Source organism: Primulina tabacum, chromosome 1 (genome assembly GCF_025594145.1).
Source record: "Primulina tabacum isolate GXHZ01 chromosome 1, ASM2559414v2, whole genome shotgun sequence".
NCBI lineage: Eukaryota > Viridiplantae > Streptophyta > Magnoliopsida > Lamiales > Gesneriaceae > Primulina > Primulina tabacum.
Genome location: NC_134550.1, coordinates 8,718,027 through 8,735,728, shown reverse-complemented (window position 1 = coordinate 8,735,728; position 17,702 = coordinate 8,718,027). Strand labels below are relative to the sequence as shown.

The window sequence follows — 17,702 nt, the reverse complement described above, 5'->3', positions numbered from 1 at the left end:
GCTTGCGGATTTCGGTATCCTTCTTCGTCATCCTATTTCTTTATATTGTGATAATCAGAGTGCAATTCAGATTGCACGCAATTCGGTTTTTCATGAGAGGACAAAGGACATTGAGATCGATTGTCACGCCACTCGTTATCATCTCCAGCTTGGCATCATAACGTTACCTTTCCTTCTTCTCTGCAGATAGCTGATAAGTTTACCAAGGCACATTCCGCTTCACGCTTCTGTTTTTTGTCTGACAAACTCTCAATGTTTTTAGATGTAGTATCATGAGTTTGAGGGGGATGTTAGAATATATTATTGTTAGCTCTCAAGGGTAGATTAGTCATTTTTAATCTTTTTGACTTTACCCTAGCTATATAAACATAAGTCTTTGTATTCTTTATTCAGTTGACAATAATGCGGCTTGAGTTTTCGCTCACTCTCTATTTCTTTAGGATTAATCACAAATTTGGCACGATCACATTCCTGACACGCCCTAATTTTTATGTGCAAACAAAATTTGACTCATCCAATGAGACACGATGCTCCAAAACATACCGAGAAGCATGTATTCCGATCCTCAAATCCTTGTTGTTTTATAAAGACTTGTAACATTCAAATATGAATGCCTATTTTTTAATCAAGTTTATCTGTTTCCAAAAATGACTGTTCCTTTCCATAAATAATACAGAAAGGTAGCGTATATGGATTCTGACATTTAACATTTCTTGAAAGTTATTTTGTAGGAGGAATATTCTTCTGATTTCATAAGCATGGCTGAAGATTGTTTCTATGATCTTTCAAGAGAATAAATGCGACTAAATAAGAGTCTGACTAGCTATACGAATTGTGCTCGACTGATTTTATCTTGACAGAGTCTGACTGATATATTTTAGCAAGGCTTGAAATGTCTAACTGATATAGACTTGAGATGGTTATAAGTTTCCTTCGAGAGATCGGCTTTCTTCGTGAATTTGGTTCGGCTAATTTCTTTAAAAAATTAAACAATTAGATGTTCTGTTCGGAACCTTATATTATTTTGAGAAACTCCAGAAGTTTAATTGTTAATCAATATCTAATATATGCTCTAGAAATTAACTATATAATTTTGTAAAATAGTCTCCATTATTTTTTAATTTAATATTGTGATTGATTTTAAAAAATACTTTTTTAAGTTAAAAAAATCATAAGACATGAGATAAAAAATAAAAATTAGTAATTACAATCACTTGGTTTAAAATATTTTAGAAATATTGTGACAAGTAACAATGCAAATTCTAAATCCATTTTTTTTCTTTTTACCTTTCGGGCATTTTGGGAACTAAAGTTTCTTTCGAAAATGTAGTCCAACATTCAATTTGCGCAAAAATAAAATCTCCCCACATCATTTCCATTAACAAAATAAATCGTTGAACGATATCTATATTTTATCTCAAATTTGTAAAAATGTATCGAACTTGACTGGTCGGTTCTCCAGAAAGTCGGCCGAACGACCTGAACTTGACTAATTTTGCTCGGTTCCTGCTCACTCACTAAATTTCGATCAAATCTGAGATGATACGTTGAGGTCGAAATTCGATTATAATAAACATTTTCTTCTCTAATTAAAAACAATGTTTTAGGGTCGAATTTTCCATCACAGGAAATGATACTTGAACACAATTGGATGGCAACTAATGATTATAGATTATCATGCGAAATATCAAAGGTGGAGAGAAAAGCCTATTAAACATATGCCTTAACTCTGACAGCTAATTCTTAGGTCACAAAAGAAGAAGAGCAGATTCACTTCGGCCACGAACTGTCCGCGTATTATCTGACGTTATTGTTTCCCTTATAAACGAAATTTATCCCTTAACTTCTGTCAGACATATCCAAATTAAAGTATTGTAATAAACCTTGTGCTAAAATAAAGTTTGACCTTTTTATTTTAATTATTAATGCATGGCTAATCGAGGCAGGAGACAAAGTCCAAGTCAAATAAATCCTTTTATAGTAGTCCCCAACCCCGAAGATCAAGACTACTACCATAATGCTCCTTTCTCATACAGTTACGACCAAGAAAACTCCTCACCCACTCCCCCGCCGCCGCAGCAGCATCACAGTGCCGCCGCCCCCTCCCCGACATCCGGGCGCCACCCCACTTACCGTGGGATTCGTTGCCGAGGCGGGAAATGGGTGTCCGAGATCCGCGAGCCCCGGAAAACCACTCGCATATGGCTGGGAACTTACCCCACCCCGGAGATGGCGGCCGCGGCGTATGACGTGGCGGCGCTGGCGTTGAAGGGACCGGATACAAGGATCAATTTCCCGGGGCTGGTTGCTTCGTACCCGGTGCCGGTTTCTCAGTCGGCCGGGGACATAAGGGCCGCGGCAGCAATGGCTGCTGCCGCTGCAGCCGGGGCTGGAGATGCTGGGGGTGGGACTGGAGCCCAGATAATTCCGGGAAACGAAGGTTCCTCGAGCTTTGCGACCAATTATGTGGATGAGGAGGAGTTGTTTGACATGCCTCAGCTTCTGGTGGACATGGCGGGGGGCATGCTTCTCAGCCCTCCACGCGCGGCGGACGACTACGAATGCCCGGATAACAGTTCGGGAAACGACAATCTTTGGAGCTATCCTTGACAAAAATATGGATCAAGAAAATTAAAGAACCTGAGCCAAATTAAGAGAACCTAAAAAAATTAAATATATAATTAAAATTATATATACAACTATCTAGAATCTATATATGTATAATATAAGTATCGTGTGTCTGTGGAATTGGAGTTGCCATTATAATGGACGATTCCACCTTTTGCTTTTATCTTGGTTTTATGTGTTTTTTTCAGCATAAATGAGCTGAATTATTGGTTTTTCCCCCGCTTATGGCGGCGGTTTCTTGCTTTGTTTGCATTTGCTCAGGTTCTAAATTATATCAATGGAAACTAGTTCTGTTGCTACTTACTGACTGCTTCTGAATGAACAACTTAAATAAAATACTCTTATATAGTTTAAGCTGACAATCAATATCATTATATTTCAACTTCAAGTTTTATTTCTATAAATTTATAGAAAAAAATTATGCCCTCGATCGGCCCCATGCATTAATTAACTCATCCATATATCAGCCAGTCGCTGAAATCTTCGTATAAAATAAATTCAACACCTATAATACGTTGTTGGGTCTCATCTTTAAATTAAGTAGGGCCTTATTTCGTCGAAGGATAAAATGGGACCTTTATATATTTTCGAAGATTTCTTTCTACGAAGCTTCAAGATTCAAGAATGCGACCTTTCTTTTCTTTTTCCATATAGAACTTTCGATTTGAGAAAAGTCACATGCAACAATAATTTCGATGGAAGCTGTAATTCTAACCCCAACACCACATACATAGATGATATCCATGAAAAAATTATTAAAAAAATTCCAAGTCTATAGTGTTTATCCGTAAAATATGTTACTAATATTTATACAATCTCGTACAGAATATTAGGAAGAATCGAGCAACTCAACAAACCCTTGATCTATCCATTTCAAAAACCTTTGACCTTCGTGGAAACGGAGAAGTCCAAGGGTCCCTTTCGTTGAACCATTGGGTATTAATATTAATCAAATATAGTTTGATTAATTAAGTTTCATACCGATTTATTCGATCCTACACTTAAGTATTCATTCAATATATAATACAGTAGGAGTCACGAAATATTATTTTTCACGTTAATCAAGGTGTTACACCAGATTTGAATTAGCCCTTCGAACGTGAGGATAAGATCGAACTAACCATTTTATAGCCGAGTAAATAAATTTCTTGGATGATCAGTATGACGTACAAAAGCAGCATATGTATATAGTTTATAAGTTTAATCAAGTGCAAATTAAATGGTGAAAGGGAGCACAATATATTATTTATTTAAATCAAATCAAACAGTGGAAATCATTAATTGTTAATATTAAATATCTTGTGAGACGGTTTCACGAATTTTATCTGTAAAACGGGTCAATCATATCCATATTTATAATAATAAATAATGCTTTTGACATTTAAAAAAAAATATTCTTTCAGAATGGCTCAAACAAAAAATTTATCTAACAAAATTCATCAAACTAACATATCACAAAATATTTTGTGTATTGTGAAAGAATGCTAAACCAATCAAGAACTTTGAATAGTTTCACTGAAAAGATGGAGTGCATAGACATAAGGGAAACTTCCAACAGCATCATCATCATTATTTTCTTTTCTGTATAGTAAATTGTTTTCTAAGTATTTTTTATGAAAATTAAAATTTGCAGTTAAATGATTAAAAATCATATTTAAAATGGAGTGCTTTTTATGATGTTTAAGAAGTTTTTTTTAAAAAAAATAACTTCAGAATTTTATTTCAAAACTTTTGAATTTAAAAAATTTAAAAAGTGGTAGTGGATTTCAAGTCCCTTATAAGCGTGACACCAAGTTGTATTTTTTGCTTTCATTTTAATTACTATCAAAATTCTATAATTTGTTGTGTAGTGGATTTCAAATCCACCTTGTTTGTGTTTGAATCGAAAGATTTGGAATTGTGAGAGGATGATTTGAAATACATGGATTCCAATTGACTAGATTGGATAATAGATTTGAAATCTAATAATATAAAGAATATGCATTAGAGATAATAACCAACTAATACAATTGTCAAATGTTAGATTTCATGATCTCAATATATTTGTGGTTTTAGGGTTATGTCTGCATACGTGGACCTCATGGTCCTAAATGAATCGAAACTTTGGGATCCTGCATAAGATTCTTGTCCTATGTTATACCGAGAGATTTATTTTCGGTTTTTGTTTTATATAAAATGACTGGTTGATTATCTCACTTGAAAACATAAAATGTGAGTTCCATCAATATTTTTTTATTTTACGACGAGATGATCGACTAATAATATTATACAAACACATCGAAATTAGAACGTCAGGTGTAACATATACCCTGCACTATTGTCCTTATGTTATGACTGAAGCAACAAATTAAACTAGTTATTAAAAGAGATTAATTTTTATCTCTTCCGAATGGTTTTGTTGTGGGTTAATTGTCAAAGGCCTGTTATGCTCCGACATAAAACTTTTAAAAATTTCTTTGACTAAAAATTCAACTTTATTTAATAGTCAATATGAACTAAATATGGAGACCGGGTTTCGGCCTAAGTGATCTCACTCACTTTCACCCTGTAAGTGGCTCAAGTTCGTGCTCTCCTCACCCCATAGTTTAGAAAATATAAAAAAATATATAAACTAAATATGATTAATCATATCGTACAGTTAATTAAACATGTTAGAACACAAAAAACTAGCACGTAATCATCACAACAAATATGAATTTGTTTCGATAACTCAACGCACTTGAAAATTAGATAAATCTTAGGTCAATATTATTTCATGTAATTACTTTGAAAGCTAACTATATTTCTAATTAATTAAAAATGGATTTCATTAAAAATAATAATTTTAAGAATATATATCGGGTAAACCCACAAACTAGTAATTAATTAATAACGTAGTCTAAAATTACAAGTTAAAGAAAAGAGTAGGTATTTTGTGAGACGGTCTCACAAATCTTTATCTTTGAGAGGGGTCAACCCTACCGATATTCACAATAAAAAGTAACACTCTTAGCATAAAAAGTAATATTTTTTCATGGATGACTTAAATAAGAGATTCGTCTCACAAAATAAGACACGTGAGACCGAAGTTTTTGCTGAAAAAAAAAAAACAGCCGAAAGCAATGACTGATTACTAATTATAATGTTTCATTTCAAATAATATATTCAACTGAGAACCATCATCGTGAGTTACAAACTACTTTTTTTATATATATACAAAATTTTGATATGATATACATCAATAGTGTCTATTTTTGTGTCATTCTAATAGATATATATATATATGTAATATGAGGTCGGCATAAATAAATACGTGGTTGGTGACGACATATCAATGTCAAACATATACATATATATATATATATATATATATATATATGTACCAACTTTAGACCTAAGAAAAAGAAGAGGTTTCACCATGAAATAATTTCTACAAGATATTTACCGAAGGGCCCTTCTCATTAATTCAACAAGGGAGCCGACATGAATTTAGCAAATAATTGTATTAATTTAACAAGATCAATTTGATTGTTATTGAGGTTCAATTTATTTATGCCTAGTTTCTCGAAACCGGTTTTCGATTTTATCTGAACAATCGATTCTTGAGAAAATATTTACATAGTAAATCTTGTCGAGTTTAAATTGTATCGATAGAAATTTTTATTAAATTTTCTTAAATTTTGCTTATAAATACGACCATATATTTATGTAATATTAGGATTGGCATTGAAATTTGTCACCTTAAATATTTTACAAAGCTAAAACTAAATGGTTAGTTAATTACAGGGTAAGAACTGTTCCGAAAGCGGCTCAAAATGAGAAGTCGAAAGCATACCTAATTCCACTTTTGGTCGATATAAAACTTAATTAATTTTATTTTGTGGGTTCCTTATTTTTAATGATAATGCTTTGTTTATTTATTTTAGTAAATAATGATTCATGCTTGTTATTGGACCAAAATTTGGGCAAAAAAATTCGTTCACTTTGGCATTCATTAATATCTCAAATATTAAATAAAAAGGTACAAAATTAAAATTAACACAAAATATATAATTTTAGTGAAATATTTATTTAGGAATTAAAATAAAAGCTCAAATATTTTATTATATCGCATCATTACCACTATATTTTGCTATTATATAATTAGACTTAAAAACGTGGCTTCGTGGTTGCCAATAATTCCAGTTCAAAAATCATTTCACACAAAAATACAAATGGACAATAGGATTCCTCGTCTCCCAAATTTCAAACTATCAATATTCATACATTGGATGTAACACTTTCTTTTTTAACAAATAAAAATAATTATACATATATATCTATTATTATATATTACGTTTATTATAGTATAAAGACAAAAATTTGCGTGAGACGGTCTCACGAGTCGTATTTTGTGAGACAGATCTCTTATTTAGGTCGTCCATGAAAAATATTACTTCTTATTATGAATATCGGTAAGGTTGAACCGTCTCACAGATAAAGATTCGTGAGACCGTCTCACAAGAGACCTGCTCTATTTTAAATGGTTAATTGAAAATGTTAAATGTTTCACGTTGCAAATCCATAGGCTCAAAAAAATAACATATAATATAATTTTTGAAAATAATAATAATATAATACAGAGATTAAAAAAAACAAAAGATAGTAATTTCAAAATACATATATAATATTGATATATTAGACCTACCATATGATCGTACGAATATGTCACAAAAATTTAATGTTTCGTAGTATAAAATAGTATGATAATTAAGGTGTTGATAAGTATGTAAGCACACGTGTTGAACACTGACAGCAGCATTAAATACTTGTACCCTGCCCCCTACAGAACCGCATTCAATTACAATTTTACTCTAATTTGGGACGTGGTACAATCCGTGGGCAGTCACCCCCACAGCCTGGCGGTGCCACCTGATTAACATCTCTATAATATTTTGTTTTTTTTCTCAATAATTTTGATCTTTAATATCATTCGTTTGAAAATATAGGGATAATGGGTTTTGTAAGTTTAATTTCTTTGTTGCTTATGCTTTTCTCATAGAACCTGAAGAGAATATTTCATTATAGAAAATCCTTAGACACAAACAAATTTGTTCCACAATCAAAGTTCAATCTACTCATGAAACAAGAGAAACCCGCATCGCCGATCGTTCCAAGGAAACGATCTCATGGACACGAGCAAAAAAAAATTCAAAAACTTCTAAATAAATGGACAAAGATAGTGTCGAAAATGAGTTGATACAGTTTATAGAACAACTCGGAATGTTATTTTGTTTTCTTGGTAAGAACCAAGGTTCGGAACTCGCTGTCATCCCTAACAAAACTCCACCACAAATAAGTAAGTGGTATCATGGTTGCATGCCAGATAGCATGAGCATCCACGAGTCCTGAGTAGGGGGGAAAGTCGTACATCTCTAACATCACAGCGAGCGCACCTCCAAACACGACAACCCACATCTTCCAACGTGAGGGGTGACGAGTAGTGCTGGCCCAGATAGCCCACACAACGAGCTGAAGCACGGCCATTGCCACACAAACTATCATGTTCAATCCTGCAAAGCAAGTGTTTATTTACGTTGAATCACAACTTGGAATCAAAAGCAAATCCAGAGAATTAGTGGTATGGAGTGGAATGAGTAAAGGTATTTATAATCTCTTACATCCATCAAGAAAATGGTGATGTACATACACATGCATATGCATGGAAAACTAGGATCAACAATGCATGATATGTTGAAGTGGGCATACCTAAGTCAAACTGATAAAAGTTTAGATATAAGATATGGGTTGCCACAAAAGCAAAAACAGGAGCAGCGACCATGACTCTGGCAGCCTCCACTCTCATACTGAAAGCTCTTATTATGGCTAGAAAAAGGGAGTATCCAAGTAAAGCCACTGCAGACGAGTAGTCAAGCTTCTCTGTCAAATCTACATCTCTGCATATGGTTTGATGTTATTTAAACATGAATGAGCAAACCAAAAAGTATCAAGAACAAGACTGCGAATGAGTTGCAACTTCCCCTAAATCACTTAGAAAACACATGCCTGAACTACACTGCACGAAGTTCTTGAAAAAGATCCCGAAAATGTCTAACAAAATTCACCAAGAGATATTTTATTTCAATTCATGATTTCAAGCAGGAGAGAAATTATTCTTAATTTTTTGCGGTTGTTTATGAAAGATTCGCTAACATTATTGTGGTGGTAAAACTTTAACTCGTCCACTGCTTTTTTTTGGTTAATGTTATTGAAATTTTCCATTATGTTCAGCAAAAACTATAATTCAGTCCACTGCTTTTTTCCACAAAAAATTTACGGTTCATTATAAAATTAATTTATCTCTTACAGAATTTAATACAAAGTTTATTGGACGCTTGAACTTAATTAGATTCTAACTTCTTGATAAATGTTTACATCCACATCCATATATATAACTAATCTACACTGGTTCAAAAGTAAATAATGCTTAAGGAAATAATTCTTGCCTCGCCAAATTTGTCATGCATTCAGAGATAAAAATCCCTTTAAAATTAAAACTCGTCCTTAGTTCACATGATAACAAGAAACGAACAGAGGAAAAGATGCTGCTCACCTAGTGTGGAAAACTGCACTCCAAAACCAGGCATTCATCGCAATAATGGCATAAATATGCCACAAGCCTGTATATTCATAGTAAGTGGTCTTGTTTGGCCTGAATGCTAGTTTGTAATTTACAAGGATAAAAAAGGACACCCATCCATGGAACTGCACAGCAAGATTAAGAGCAGAGAGAGCCATAGAAACTGGTTCCTGATCATATATAGACAATAGATCAGCTAGAAATAGAGGGTAATGGGAGCTTAAAAAGGGGTACAAATTTACCTGAATTCCATAAATACGCCGAAATGGCCATTTCCCATGGTACTTAGCAGGCTTGTATCCAAGTTTCTGTCTCTCTTCTTCTCTAGAGAGCATGCAGTGGTAACGGCAGTCACCAAGGCAGTCCCATTGCTTCCACTGTACATAAAGTGGCTCCTGCAGATACCATGGGCCATCAGTACTGTTTCCATCAAAGGAAAAATTACAGTGTTGAAAGCATTTCTCCCCCACACATCCAGTCTTCTCACATTTCTCAACACATTCCCTAGAAGTTCAATTCAATTTAAAGAATTAAAAGGCATGGCTCCAAGAAGCTATATAAAGAACAACAGATGTCAATATGCAAACACATGCTGCGTGCACAAGCTCTTGATATTCCTAATTCTGAATGCAAAGTAAGAATTAAATGTTCTATGCTCTAGATTATCTATTAGTATCATAAACATAAGTGTATTAAGTCATTTGTACCTGAGCCAAAAAGTTCAAGACTGAAACCCAAAAGTGATAAATCGAAATGCAAGAACAGGCCACATTGTGAACTGAATATAAAATACCATGCAGCAGTTTTGATCTGGTTAGAAATTCTCCTATGTATTCATGGATATCTTGAGCCAAACAACACAACCACAAAGCACAAGCTGAACACAAGGAGTTCTTTTTTAAACTTCTTCGGAAGTCTATTATAGTCCTTTATAATTTATTTAGATAAAAAATTACTGAATCCATGTGAATTCACTCCTAAATGTCATTTTTAATTGCTTTTCACCTTAGCTTGCAACTCCAACATTTAAGGTGCACTTAGAACATGTAAGCCACACATAGGTGCATGGTTTGTGCCTTGAGCAAAGGTGAGTGTCAATAAACATAATCATAGTTGTACAGGTATTCTTGACTGAATTTGTTTTTCAAGAAAGAGACAACCAAAATACTCCATCCTTCACTCTCATATGCGATTCCCCAACAAAGTGCAGAGAAAGGGTAAATTCATCAATTTAGGAGTGGAAAATTTATAAGGAATGAAAGATTATTTAAAGATCAAGTATAAAATGCAGACAAGGCTATGTATGACATATACAAAATTCATCAAAGAAATTTTAGTGGGTCACCAGGATGTGGAATGCAGATGTCCGGATCTAAATTACCAGTCAACTTACTACCCGAAACACGTGAGCATGTGGCCATGTTATTCAAAAAGGTAAATTTTATATAAGCACTTTTTTGTCAAGTATGGTTTATGCTTCGTCAATAACCCAAAAATCCATCGAAAAGTTTAACTGGCATTGTGAAGTAAGACACTGCTTTGTAAACAAGTCTTTATTACTTGACAAGTTAATTCAAATTCTTGCAACTCCGTCTACCCACAATTACTATAATTGCAAGATGCACTAAGACATACTGGTATTCTAAAGCCTAATCACAAGGAAAGGTACATACTTTATGGAAGTAGAGTGTCTTGAGATGGTAAGATAGAACCCAAAAGTCTTAACGAGACTTTCATCACATATAATCGAAAATGTGCTTTATAAATAATGAATAACTATTATTTTTAACTTTTTTGGATTTGTTGTACCTTCATATAAGACTTGCTTAAAAAAATTCCAATCTTAAGAGTGCATCAAAAACACCTTTGCAGGAAACAGCCACACCAACTAGTATGATTAGATTTCTACTTCCCAGAATTCCAAATTTACTACTCTAATGAGACAGCCGCAATTTCAAAAGCAATCTGCTGCAAGCTAACCCAGAAATAGCCCCACCTTCGAGAGCTCCAGTGACTCTTATAATTACAAACTATTTCACTTAATTCACTGATTCTACTCCAAACTCAATAGTACAAACATTCAATACTACAAATAAATAATGTACACCAACCAAGAATATGTACACAATTCGAAACATGAACTAAAATCAAGTTTTAAGACACAAAAATGGAAGCTAATTGATACAATCTTTCTATAGCTTACCGGTAAATCGGATCAGCGTCACCGGAGCTGCCGCTGAGCAATCCTGTAAAGCAAAAGAGGCATACCAAGAAAAGAGCAAAAGAACGTCGTGCCATCAGATTCGTGCACACCCTTAGCGCCATAAACCGAAACAAAAGATGTAAAAGTTGATTCGCTAAAGTAATGGGCTTTCGAAAGATGAGCTTTTTCCACAGAAAAAAAAACAAAGATTTTATAGTGATTGATCAATCGCCCCAATAGGGTTGTAACAAGACTGCATCAAGATTGAATCTTTCGATTACTCTGATATTTTTAGTCTGGATTGACCAAGTTTATCTTACAAATTTCTCCGTTTTTTGAGTGTCTAAGAACGTGATATCAACGAAGAAAGAGGCGTACTGCAGGAGATTGAAGGACAGCTACTACTTGATCCTCTACATTTCTTCCAATGCAGTACATTACAATTGGCCTTTTGGCGTGTTTTGATTGGTCGATGAAGATTAATTAATCTTAATAACCCAAATACCTCTGTTCAGCCTTTTCCAACCTTTAATGAAGGTTTTCTATATTAATTCAAGAATTATTCTCTCTCCCAATTATATAGATTTAATTTAATTTTTTTGTTAATATATAGATTTAATTTAATTTTTTTGTTATTTATGTTGAAAAATATATTTAAAATGTGTGTATTAAATATTTGAATGTTGAATATTTGAATGTTGAAAATAAGAGTTGTAAATATTGAAAATTAGTGTGTGATGATGTAGGTAATGATGTATTTTATTTGTGGATTATTTGTAAAGATTTCCTATAAATAGATCTCTCATTTGTGAAGAAAATGACAATTGAGTAGAGAGAAAAATATTATAAAGTGTGTAGTTTGGTAAATTTTGAGAGTTTGAGATTTTTACTTTTTACCATAAATTTTTACTTTTTCACAACACGTTATCAGCACGAAGCTCTAAAAGTCCTCCATCCTTTTCCAAGCTCCAAACATAAGAAAAAGGATAACAAAAGTAATAATATTTATTTTACTGTTATTTATTTATTGTGTATATATTTAATATATAATATAATGTTATTATTAATAATAAAAATAAATTTTTCAAAAACTTGTTATAAATCCTGGGAGGATGTTAAGACGACATCCCACACTCCCGGTAAGGGATACGACAAGTATAAAAGCCTATAAGATTTTTAAATAAAATATCTTATGACACATCATTATAATAATATGATATGATATACATAATTATTTAAATATGTCTAATATTATATACACCATATTATTACCATAAAATTATACAAATACATACCTTTATTTTTTTATACACCAACGGTCATAAACGGTAACAAAACGGCTAGTTTTTGCCCTATAAATATGATCTCATAAACACATTCAATCACTCCAACTTTATCTTCTTCTCTAAAAATTATTCTTCACTAAATTTTCGAAGAAAAAAGAAGATGGCTTTCTCAAGGTTATTTTTAATTATTTTGATTATCATACTCACGAGTCTTTTATTTATCGGAGAATATTCTCCTCGTGTGTTTTCTTTATTTTTACAAATGCTTGTACTTGTTGTTTATCCATTACTTTGTATTGCAATATTCATTAACTAATAAAATGCATCGTAATTTTTTTTAGTACCACCATGTCAAATTTGACAAAGCTCGAATTTATTGCGCTCGACATCACGGGAAAAAATTATATGCCATGGACTCTCGATGTAGAAATGCATCTTGAGTCATTGGGTCTAAGTGAGACAATAAAAGAAAATGGCATATCGACATCACAAGAAAAGGCTAAAGCCAGTTATATTTTTGCGTCGACATCTCGACGAGGGATTGAAATGTGAATTTTTAATTGAAAAAGATCACATGGCTTTGTGGAAAGGATTGAAAGAAAGATTTGAACATATAAGGGAAGTTATACTTCCGACCGCCCGTGATGAATGAAATATGTTAAGATTCCAAGATTTTAAGAAAGTCAGCGATTATAATTCAGCGATGTATCGAATAATCTCGCAGCTAAAATTTTGTGGACATGAGGTCACAGAATCGAAAATGCTTGAAAAAATATTTTCCACGTTTCATGCATCAAATATTACTCTACAGCAACAATATAGAGTACGTGGATTTGCGAGATATTCTGAACTCATCGCCTGTCTTCTTATGGCGGAAAAAAACAACGAGCTATTAATGAGAAATCATCAGTCCCGACCCACTGGATCAACAGCATTTCCAGAAGTAAATGCTGTAAGTAAAAATGAATTTAAACCTGGAAACCAAAATCAAATTCAAAGACAAGGTTTTGGTCGAGGTCGAGGTCGAGGTCGTGGACGTGGACGTGGACGTGGAATTGGCCGTGGTCGTGGTCGAGGCCGTGGTTTTGAAAACAATAGAGATAGTTATTTTTATAATTCATCTCAAAAGAGCGTCCCAAACCATCCACAGAAAAGGCATCATGAGAATACAAGTGTTAATGAGAATCACTCAAAAAGATATGAAAGTTCTTGTTTCAGATGTGGTACTCCAGGACATTGGTCCAAAATTTGTCGAGCCCCTGAACACCTTTGTAAACTTTATAAAGAATCATTAAAGGGGAAAGAAAAGGAGACCAACTTCACTGAACGCAGTGATCATTTGAGTGATTCAACTCATTTTGATGCTGGTGATTTTATGAATGATTTCTCTGGAAATGATCAATATGTTGGTGGGATAGAAATGAACAATATTGATGCTGCAGATTTTCTCAATGATTTCTCTGAAAATGAACAATATAGTGGTAGAATATAAATGTACAATAATTTATTTTTCATGTATCCATATAATGTTTTATTGTATAATTATGATATGTGTTATATTTAAATATTTATTGCCAGTAATTTTATTTCATTGCATATTTTTTTGAAGTTCAAAAAATGGAAAATGCTATGAGCAAAGCTGAAGTTTGCATACCCGATAGTGGTACAACGCACACTATCCTTCGAGATAAAAGATATTTCTTGGAACTAAAACCAACAAAAACAACGGTGAATACAATATCAGGTCATGTAGACTTGATTAAAGGATGTGGTAAAGCACAATTTTTGTTACCTAATGGTACAAAATTTTTGATCAATGATGCTTTATATTCACCACAATCGAAAAGAAATTTGTTGAGTTTTAATGATATATATTCCCATGGGTATGATACTCAAACAATGAATGAAGGGAATAAGAAATATATGTGTCTTATCACATATAAATCAGGAAAGAAATATGTGATTGAAAAACTACCAATGCTCCCTACTGGATTGCATTATACACATATAAGTCCGATTGAATCAAACATGGTAGTTGATAATTCTTCAATATTAACCAATTAGCATGATCGATTGGGACATCCTGGTTCAACAATGATGCGAAAAATTATAGAAAATACACATGGTCATCCGCTGAAAGACCAGAAGATCTTTCAGAATAATAAGTTTCAATGTAAAGCATGTTCTCTTGGAAAACTTATTATAAGACCATCACCAGCCAAAATCCAAACTGAATCACCAATGTTTCTTGAACGTATTCAGGGTGATATTTGTAGACCAATCCATCCACCATGTGGACCATTCAGATACTTTATGGTATTGATTGATGCCTCCATCAGATGGTCACATATATGTTTATTGTCAACTCGAAATGTTGCATTTGCAAGATTACTTGCTCAAATAATAAAATTGAGGAATCAATTTCCCGATTATACAATCAAGAAAATTAGACTTGATAATGCTGGTGAATTTACTTCCCAAACTTTCAATGATTATTGTATGTCTATGGAAATCATTGTTGAACATCCTGTTGCTCATGTATATACACAGAATGGATTGGCTGAATCATTGATTAAACGTCTGCAAATGATTGCTAGACCAATGATTATGAAAACAAAGCTCCCTATTTCTATATGGGGACATGCAATTTTACACGCTGCTTCATTAATTCGCATCAGACCAAGTGCATATCATAAATACTTCCCATTGCAGCTTGCATTTGGTAAAGAACCAGACATTTCTCATCTGAGAATTTTTGGATGTATGGTGTATGTGCCTATTGCACCACCGCAACGAAAGAAAATGGGACCTCAAAGAAAGGTTGGAATTTATATCGGTTATGATAGTCCATCAATCATTCGATATCTTGAACCTCAGACAGGCGACGTGTTCACAGCACGTTTTGCTGATTGTCATTTCAATGAGAAAATCTTCCCAATGTTAGGGGGAGAACAGAAACATACTGAAAAAAAAATTACATGGCATGTATCATCATTGTTACATCTGGATCCAAGAACAAAACAATGTGAAAAGGATGTACAACAAATTGTACACTTGCAAAAAATAGCCAATCAAATACCAGATGCATTTGCTGACACAAAAGGGGTAACTAAATCATATATACATGCTGCAAATGCCCCTGCTCGAATTGAAATTCCAAAGAAACAAATTGAAGATACTCATGATGTCATTAAACGTCTGAAGCGTGGAAGGCCAGTCGGTTCCAAGGATAAAAATCCTCGAAAAAGAAAATTTATAGAGAAACACGATGATCACAAAATAAAGAATGATGTTCCTGAAGAAACATATGGTGATCACAAAATAGAGAATGGTGTTCCTGAAGAAACACATGATGATGAAAATATTCTGTCAGAACCACAAACTGACGAGAATCATGAAATCTCTATCAATTTACATTAATACTGGAAAAATATGGAATCGAAAAGATATAGAAGAAATTGATGATATATTTTCTTATAATGTGGCAATCGACATCATAAATGATAATGAAGATCATGAACCAAAATCTTTTGGTGAATGTAAAAATCGGCAGGATTGGATAAAATGGAAAGAAGCCATCCAGGTTGAATTGGATTCGCTAAATAAACGTAATGTTTTTGGACCTACAGTCCTTACACCTGAAGGTGTAAAACCTGTTGGATACAAATGTGTTTTTATTCGAAAGCGAAATGAGAAAAATGAAATAGTGAGATATAAAGCTCGACTTGTTGCACAAGGTTTTTCTCAAAGGCCTGGAATTGATTATGAAGAAATGTATTCTCCCGTGATGGATACAATTATGTTTCGGTATTTGATTAGCTTGGCGGTATCTGAAAATTTAGAAATGCGTCTTATGGAAGTTGTTACAGCTTACTTATATGGATCACTTGATAGTAATATATATATGAAAATCCCTGAAGGATTTAAGATGTCTGAAGCACAAAGTTCAAGACCCAGAGAATGTTATTCTGTGAAATTACAAAGATCATTATATGGGTTAAAGCAATCTGGTCGAATGTGGTATAATCGACTAAGTGATCACTTGATGAAAAAGGGATATGTAAATAATTCAATATGCCCTTGTGTTTTCATTAAGAAAACAACATCCGGATGCGTAATTATTGCTGTATATGTTGATGATTTAAACATCATTGGAACGAATAAGGAAATTCAAGAAGTTGTGTCATACTTGAAGGAAGAATTTGAAATGAAGGATCTTGGAAAAACCAAGTATTGTCTGGGTTTACAAATTGAACAAAAAGAATGTGGAATGTTTGTTCACCAGACAAATTATACAGAAAAGATCCTTAAACGTTTTAATATGGATAAATCAAATCCTTTAAGTACTTCAATGGTTGTTAGATCATTAAACATAGAAAAGGATCCATTCCGACCATGTGAAGAAGATGAAGATATTCTTGGTCCAGAAGTACCATATCTAAGTGCTATCGGTGCCCTTATGTATCTTACAAATTGTACAAGGCCTGATATATCTTTTGCCGTAAATTTGTTGGCAAGATTTAGCACATATCCAACAAAGAGACACTGGAACGGAATTAAACATATATTCCGTTATCTACGAGGAACGACAGACTTGGGACTTTTGTATTCAAAAATGCTAATCCAAGTATAATTGGTTATGCCGATGCTGGATACTTATCTGATCCACACAAGGCACGTTCCCAAACTGGATATGTTTTTACTCGTGGAGGTACTGCAATTTCTTGGCGTTCACAGAAACAAACGCTCGTAACAACTTCATCAAATCATGCCGATATTATTGCACTACATGAAGCAAGTCGTGAATGTGTGTGGTTAAAATCAATGACCCAACATATCTAAATCTCATCGGATTATCATTCGACGAGAAGCCTGTGATACTATATGAAGATAATGCTGCATGTGTTGCTCAAATGAAAGAAGGATACATAAAAAGCGACAGAACTAAACATATTCCTCCTAAGTTCTTCGCATTCACGAAGGAGCT

At 33.4% G+C, this 17,702-nt stretch overlaps 2 protein-coding genes across 2 annotated transcripts; one reads left to right on the top strand and one right to left on the bottom strand.

Moving 5' to 3' along the window:
• Positions 1-1,847: 1,847 nt before the first annotated feature.
• LOC142517700 (ethylene-responsive transcription factor ERF027-like) lies at positions 1,848-2,931 on the top strand. The gene has a single exon (XM_075620088.1). The coding sequence runs from the start codon at positions 1,930-1,932 to the stop codon at positions 2,608-2,610; it is 681 nt and encodes a 226-aa protein (XP_075476203.1). The 5' UTR covers positions 1,848-1,929; the 3' UTR covers positions 2,611-2,931.
• A 4,859-nt stretch (positions 2,932-7,790) lies between these two features.
• LOC142539790 (uncharacterized) lies at positions 7,791-11,824 on the bottom strand. Its single transcript, XM_075645504.1, has 5 exons — positions 11,430-11,824; positions 9,469-9,730; positions 9,200-9,396; positions 8,356-8,543; positions 7,791-8,159 (listed from the first exon to the last, which is right to left on the bottom strand). The coding sequence occupies exons 1-5, from the start codon at positions 11,549-11,551 to the stop codon at positions 7,873-7,875; spliced, it is 1,056 nt and encodes a 351-aa protein (XP_075501619.1). The 5' UTR covers positions 11,552-11,824; the 3' UTR covers positions 7,791-7,872.
• Positions 11,825-17,702: the final 5,878 nt, after the last annotated feature.

Bases quoted from the DNA above. Each gene is read 5' to 3' on its own strand.
- LOC142539790 (XM_075645504.1), bottom strand. From the start codon at position 11,551: ATGGCGCTAAGGGTGTGCACGAATCTGATGGCACGACGTTCTTTTGCT. The intron at 9,397-9,468 runs GTAAATTTGTAC...ATATATGATCAG, and splicing joins GGCGTATTTATGGAATTCAG to GAACCAGTTTCTATGGCTCT. The intron at 8,544-9,199 runs GTGAGCAGCATC...AACCATATGCAG, and splicing joins AGTGCAGTTTTCCACACTAG to AGATGTAGATTTGACAGAGA.
- LOC142517700 (XM_075620088.1), top strand. From the start codon at position 1,930: ATGGCTAATCGAGGCAGGAGACAAAGTCCAAGTCAAATAAATCCTTTT.